General features: G+C 60.4%; 1 protein-coding gene across 1 annotated transcript; it reads right to left on the bottom strand.

Annotated features, from left to right (window-relative positions):
• Positions 1-321: 321 nt before the first annotated feature.
• Positions 322-3,853, bottom strand: LOC139604027 (serine/threonine-protein kinase pim-1-like). Its single transcript, XM_071455017.1, has 6 exons — positions 3,813-3,853; positions 2,330-3,062; positions 2,162-2,212; positions 1,591-1,957; positions 800-976; positions 322-557 (listed from the first exon to the last, which is right to left on the bottom strand). Exons 1-6 carry the CDS (start codon positions 3,851-3,853, stop codon positions 451-453), a joined length of 1,476 nt encoding a protein of 491 aa, XP_071311118.1. The 3' UTR covers positions 322-450.
• Positions 3,854-7,287: the final 3,434 nt, after the last annotated feature.

Raw genomic sequence — 7,287 nt, 5'->3', positions numbered from 1 at the left:
CCTGCAAATTGGGCCTGGAGCCTGGCTTTGAAGAAGGTGCCAGAATCCAAGTCCATCATCTTCAGCTGGCCAGGCCAAGGAAGAGACTGTCACCCTTGAGGTTTTCCTTGGTGTCTCCAGCAGCAGCCCCACCTGGTACAGCTTCTCCAGGGGCTCCTTCTCCTTCCCTGGGGCCAGACCAGGCTGTCAGGGCTCTGCCCAGGGCCCCAGCCATCCATGAACCAGACAAACCAAACCAGGGGGAATGGTGGCCACCACTGCTTGCCACACCAGGTCTCCAGCTCAGCTCCAGCCCAAGAGCTGCATGTTCCCTTCTGCTGACCCCTGCTCAGAGCTACAGGCAGCACAAAACCAGCCTGGTTTGCTTTGCCACTGAGTGCCAAGAGATGTGTGGAGCTGGTACCTGCCAGGCCCCTGGATCCAACTGTGCACGTGGATCTCTCCCATCTTCTAGGGCAGAGGAACACCCTGCACCCAAGGATGACAGAAAAGCTCTTCCAAGGATGGCCTGTCTGAGGGTTGCATGGACAAACACCTCTTAATGATATCCTGGCACTCTGGGGAGAGAAACCAGAAATCACCAGTCAGTTGGAGAAGTTGTCCCCCTGTTCCTGTGCCCAGGCCATGCTGGGTGTGCCCAGAGCTGGGCCTAAACTTCCCCATGGATTCTCTGTTTGGAGGAGAGCAGGAGAGCAGGACCTGTGCCACCTCCTCAGCAGCTGCCAGAGCGGGATGCCCACGAGCCCGCTGCTGTCTCCCAGCACTGGGATTCCCCCCGTGCCCAGAGATGAGGATCCACCTTGAGAGAGCCATCGTGAGAACAAGATCCACCCCCGGATGATCTCCTGGCCCCTCCTGAACGGGTGCTTGCCCATGACCAGGTGGCACAGCAGGAGGCCCAGGGACCAGATCGTCGCTGCCTCGCCGTGGTAGCGTTGGTGCTGGATCCACTCTGGTGGGCTGTAGGACAGGGTTCCTGTGGAACACAGACACAGCTCAGCAGGGGGATGCTGCTGCTCCCAGAGCCCGGCCCCAGCATCCCTGGCCATGTGGGGGCTGCCCCAGAGGCACACGGGGTGAGCGCTGCCCTCTCACCAGCACCTGGGACTTGTGTACAAACTCGGGGCTGGAAAAGAAGCCACTGGTGCTGGAAGAGGGCAGCAGAAACCCTGGGAAGGCCCAACCATGACACACAAAGGAGAAACCCACCCACTGGTGGAGAAAACCCACTCTCCTCCCCACCTGCATGGCCCCCAAAAATGTTAATAAGCCAAGGCAAACAAGGGGAGTGGAGCAGTCCAAGCCCTTCCTCGCCTGCACACCAAACCATCCGGGGCACGGGGTCAGTCCCCCCTCTCTGCTACCCCCATGGGGGTTTGTGTCGGGCTGGCTGCCCCAGCTCCAGCCCCAGCCCAGGCCACAGTGGGTGCTGAAGGCTGTCGGCAGGGCTGGGAGTTGGCCCCCCTCACACCCCACCCAAATCAACTCGGCTCCAGCATCAATCCCATCCCGGCTGCAATAGGGGGAAGCCCCGGAGCTGCACCCAGGCTGGGCCATGAGATGCCCAGGAGCATCCCCTGGAGGGCTCACCTGCAAACTGGGTGTAGGCTGTGTCTTGGAGGAAGGCGCCACAGCCAAAGTCGATGAGTTTCAGCTGCCCGCTGGCCAGGTCGAGCAGGATGTTCTCGGGCTTGATGTCCCTGTGCAGGACCCCGCAGGCGGTGCAGTGCCGCACGGCCTCCAGCACCTGGCGGAACAGCGCCCGCGCCTCCTCCTCGGGCAGGAACCCCCGCTCCGCCAGGAAACCCGAGAGCTCCTGGCACCGCTCCGGACGCTCCAGCACCAGCAGGAAGCTGTCGGGGAGCTCGAGCCACTCCAGGAGCTGAATGACAGCGGCACAGCCACGGGACACCTTGGCCAGCAGCACGATCTCCAGCGGCGCGCTGCTGCCGTCGGGCTGCGGGAGGAGCGCGGTGCCGTCAGTGGGGCTGAGGCCGTGCCGGGGCTCTGGGAGCCCTCAGCCAGCCCGGAATGCTCTGCACGCCCCGCTCGGCCCACGCCCGCTCTCCCCGCAGGGCTCCCGGCGGCTCCCACCCTGCCGGGCCCCGGCTCCTCGCCGCCCGGCCCGGCCCGGCTGCTGCCGCTGGCCCCGCTCACTCACCAGCTCGCCCCAGTGCCGGATGCGATCCCGCGGCACGCGTTTGATGGCCACCTGCGAGCGAGGGAGAGCCGCGGGCTGAGCTCGGCGCCCGTCCTGCCCAGCCCCATCCTCCGCCCTTCTCCTCCTCCTCCTCCTCCCCCTCCGCCCGCCGCCGGCCCCGCCGCTCACCGGGGCGCCGTCCGAGAGCCGCGTCCCCGAGCAGACGCTGCCGAAGCCGCCGCGCCCCAGCAGCGAACCCACTCGGTACCGCTCCTGCAAGGCCTCCTGCACCTTCCCTGCGGGCGAGACGCGGCTGTCAGAGCTCGGCCCGGGGCCAGCAACGGCCCCCGAGCGCCCCCCGAGCGGCCCGGGCCGGGCATCCCCACCCGCCCCGGGCCCCGGCGGCTCGGGGCCGGCGGCCGCGCTGCCGAGCGGCGGAGCTCGGGCCGGGGAAGCCCCAGCGGAGGCGGCGGGAGCGGCCGCGCCGCCTGTGTCCTCCGCGGGCCCCAGGAGGAGCCGGGGCCGGGGACGGGATCGGGACGGGACTTCACGTCGGGGCCGGGACCGGGCTCGGGCCAGGTGGAGCCGAAGGGCGGCGATGCCGCCCCCGCACCAAGCACTGACGCCCGCCCAGCAGCGCCACCGCCAGTACGGCCAGAGCCGGGCGGAGGCGAGAGCGCGGCGGGACGGCCGGGGCCGGGCACGGGGCAGCCCCGCCCGGGGCCGGGGCCGGGCCGGGGGCATGGCCCGGCCCGGTAGGGGAGAGGGAGGCGGGGAGAGGAGAGGGACGCCGGGCAAGGGACCCCGAGAGAAGGGTGCCCGACCGAGGGAAAGGGAGAGAAAGAGAAACAGAAAGAAAAAGAGAAGGAATGTTGAAGCGTCTCTGCTTTTGCTGCCGCTGCTGCTGCCGCTGCTGCCGCCGCTGCAACTGAAGCACCGGGGCCGTTCGTCCCCGTGTCCGTTCCCCGCTCGCCCCACGAGCCCCACGTTCGAGCCCCGCGCGCCCCGGGCACAGCCCCTGAGTCTGTCCAAACACGGGAACTTTGCAGCGGTGAGCCCAGATGCAGAGCCCTGACTCCTGCACACTGGCACAGCAATCCCCTCGCTTGCTGCTCTGCATTGGCCTGGCTGAGGGTCAAACACTGTCGGGGCACCTTCCCTTGGTGTAGGATTCCTACCTGAGCCCAGCACTGCACTTACATCTCCAGTGTTGCCTTCCAGTAAAACCAGGGGTAGGAAAATGTGTGTGGCTCATGGTATTTTCGAGTGTCTAAAAATCACTAAGTCACTGAACTTAGAGGTGTGGTGCATCTGGAATTCCTGGGATGGAGAAGTAGTGCAACATGGAAAAGGGAAGCATAGAAATAAATAGAGGAAAAGATCTTGGATTGTTTCTTTCATTTTCATTTTCCTTCTGGAAAGCTGTTTCAGTTTTCCAGGAATCTTCTCCTGTCTGCTCTTCCCAAGAATGTCTCATGGAGAACAAGGTCAAGCTTCTGTCCCAAGATTTGCCAGCAGGAAATTATGCCACTGGTGAAATTTTCATGATGACTGTTTGTGCTGGCTTAGGGCAAATTTTGGGAGGAAACCTCCAAAAGGGGTCTGTTTTGAAGAGATAGCCAAAACCTCCACAATGTTGTGTAAGTTGTAAAGCCGGTATGTTTATTATTACAGCGCCGGATGCATGCAGAGATTACTCTCCTTAAAAGGCATGCGTACCTCTGGGAACTTCAGGTCCCTTTTTATCCTCCTCTCAAATACATATCCATACAATTTCACAATAGGTTCATACATATTCATTTTTACAAATTTCGCGTGACATTTGCCACTAGTTCTTCTTTATCAGAAAGAATTCTTAGGTCAGGTTGACGTGCTTTCACAGCAGTCTCTCTGTGTCTCTTTATCACCCTCTGCCCCGTCCCCCCCTTATCTCTGTCCTTCACTGAATCAGATTCCCTGAGCCTAGGCTTTGCAGTCAGGCTACATAGCTATGTTTTCTAACCACAGACTCAAAGATGTACATTTCACCTAAATCAAAATGGATTTCTACTCTGGAGAATTTCTCCTCTGTCTCAGAAGCACTCCTCCCTCTGTCCCTCACACGCTGGCCCTGTCTGGCGTTCCTCATCCCTTTCCCCACCGCTCTCCTGCCCTTCCCCTTTGCTAGAAGATGGACAAAGCTGCCTTGGACAGCAAAGTGGATTGCAGCCAGTGTGAAGAGAACATGGAGGAGCTGGATGAGAGGATGCAGGAGTTGCAGAGCCAGATTTCAGGCCAGGAGCAGCACTGGAACAATACCCAGCAGCAGTTCAGCGATGCAATTGAAGACAAGGTGAGGGGTACCTCGTCTCCACCACGAGGAACTGGCACCTTTGGGACTTGACAGCCTGAGGCAGCATCCCTCTGAGGATCCCCCTCCAGGCTTTTCCCTGGAGAGCTCCACGTCACATCCTGGAGCAGCTGGCTGAGGCTGTGCACCTCAGCTGGATCGCCTGGAGCTGAAGACCTTCCGTAAATACCTGGAGGACTCCTGGAACAGGAACATGGAGGAACTCGAGGATAGGCTGTTGCGTGAAAACCCTGCTGGGATTAAGAAGTGAGTGCAATGGAAATTCTGATGGCTTTGGGGACAGCGATGGCAACTGCTCCTGCCAGGCAGGGCTGTCACACACCATGCCCCTGAGCCGGGTCGTGCCGTGCCCTCCTGGCTGTGCACACGGGGGAGCTTTGGTGCCAGAGAGGGGCTGAAAGCGCTGCAGGGGCTGCTTGGGATGGTGGCATGGGTGCCTGTGCCCTTCACCTGGCATCAGCCAGCACCTTGGGGATGGGGAGAAAAGGCTCAAGAGCCCACGGTTCACCCTGCAATGGCCGTGACCCTGTGCAGTGAGCTGCCCAGCAGCTGGCTGCTGCAGGGAGCTGCTGCCTGTGTGCTGCAGGGCTGTGGCCCCAGGAGCTCAGCCAGGCCTCTTCCCTCCCCCTCCTTAGGCAGCTGCCAGTCCCTTTCTCGTGCCTGTCCTGTGACCGCATGCTCAGCGTGCAGGTTCCTGGCCAGTGAGTAGCACCAGTGCCTCGGGGGCAGCGGGGCTGGCATGCGGGGAGATGGGTGCCAGCAGTGACCCGCTGTGCTGGCACAGGGGGACAGTGTCTGCTTGGGAGGGGCTGATGTGGGGAGCCCCCTCTGCAGCCCTGCCCATCAGCAGGGGCTGTGGGGGCTCATCCCAAGGGCTACAGGCAGCGGGATGCCATGGGCTACAATCCCATGGCTTTGGGGGGGCTGCCTCCAACAGGAACAGGTTCTTTGTCCCCTGTCACACACCTGTGACTCCTGCCCTCCCCAGGTACCCCGAGACACTCCCGTATTTGCAGCCCATGCCCCCCAGCAAGGAGCCACCGCCCAGCCAAAGGTGAGGGCCCTGAGGACACATCCCCAGCGCCTGGGGTGCAGAGCAGCCCTGACACAGCAAGGAGGGCTCTGCACCTGGGCTGGGGCAGAGCAGCCTGGGGGGACGGGGCAGGGCAGGGGAGCAGAGGGCAGCTGTGGAGGGCCAGTGCTTGCCCCAGGGCTGGGGGCTTTTGCATTCATTTCCTTGCACTGCCCTGTCTGGCCCATCTCTCTGTCCCAAGGCTGCTGAAAGCACATCTGATGAGCTGTGTCTGTTTGCAGTCTGAGCTCAGGCTTGGAGGGCTGTTGGGGATGATGAAACAGGAAAACCTTATAAATATGATTGCCTGGCAAAAGATTTTGAGAATATGGAAACTATAAGTGAGATTGAAATGAAAGCAAGCTTTGAGATCCCTTAGTTACTGAACAATGGGAAAACAACAGTGTGGCCGGCTGAAGGTAATCCCCTTTTGATGAAACAAGACCCTCTGCTTGCAGGCAGTTCCAAGGGTCAGAGCAGACCCTGCCAGCTTGGCAGAAGAGGTCCAAAGAGGAGTTTTTAGGGTTTAAAATGTAGCATGGTAATGTAGTGATTCTTATAGGCTGTATGGAAATGCTATAGGATTTGTATGTTGTACTAGATTGGTTAAGTGAGAATCAGAATATTCAACACAGAAGATGATTTATTGTATTGTAACGTGAATTTAGCTCTTACTTTTCTATGCTCTTAGCTCTTAGCTCTTACTCTTACCTCTTGTCTCTTAGCTCTTGCCTTTTATCCTCATACCCCTTTTACTCTCTTATGCTTTTACTCTCTTACCCTCTCATCCTCTCTACCCCTCTCTTCTCTCAGGCCTACTCTGAGCTGTGGCTGGCAGCTCCAAGCAGGGCCCTGCACCCACGCCCTTTGCAATAAACCGTCCACGACCTGGCTTCAGAGATCTCTCATCTCCATTCGTCCCAACCGTGCTACCCCCGTCAATCCTACAGACGGGGATTGGGTGCCTCCTGTGAAAGGAGTTCCCAAAACCAATCCCTGCAGCTGGGACAGCCCAGCTCCTGCCAGTTGGTGTCCTGTGCACAGGGACCTGCCTGGTGCCATGGCCAGCACACGTGGCCATGGGGACAGAGCCAGCAGATGCAGCCTGGTGGGATGGGCTTGGGGCTCCTGCAGCAGGTGGACAGGAGCTGGCAGGGACATGCCCCTGCAGGCAGCACTGCCAGTGCCCTCCCTGGCACAGCAGGGTGATGCCCTGCATGCCACAGGGCTGGGCACTGAGTGTCCTCTGCCCCATCCCACAGGAGGCCGCTGGTCTGTGCCAGTGTCCCCGTGTGCCGCAGAGCTCTGGGGACCATCAGAGCAGCAGCTCCACCATGCAGAAAATCAAGGCTTCCCCACATACAAGTGCACAGCTGCAGTATCTCCTGGTACACAACAAGGTAGGTGTGATGAAGGTGGGGACACAGAATGGTGACTGAGGCTTGATGGCATTGCTGACTATCCAGGGGGAATCTGTGCCTTCAGTCTCCAGAGAGACCTGAGTTGGATTATTGGGGTGTGCTGGATTGGGCCCTGCATTGCAGCCAGCTGCCCTCTCCTCTTCAGCCCAGTGTGACCCTGCTGCACGGTGATGGACACATCTCGAGGGGCCGTAATGACCAGCATCGTACGGCGATCAGGACACAGGATGCGTCAGGTATGGCCCTGTCAGGGCAAGGGGGTCAGTGACGACAGGGGGCTGATTATCTGCAGGGTGCCGGCTGG

This window comes from Agelaius tricolor, unplaced genomic scaffold, assembly GCF_023055355.1.
Source record: "Agelaius tricolor isolate 1412-34295 unplaced genomic scaffold, bAgeTri1.0.p SCAF_43, whole genome shotgun sequence".
NCBI classification, from domain to species: domain Eukaryota; kingdom Metazoa; phylum Chordata; class Aves; order Passeriformes; family Icteridae; genus Agelaius; species Agelaius tricolor.
The sequence above is the reverse complement of the archived record's forward strand: the minus strand, read 5'-3'. Positions and strand labels throughout refer to the sequence as shown.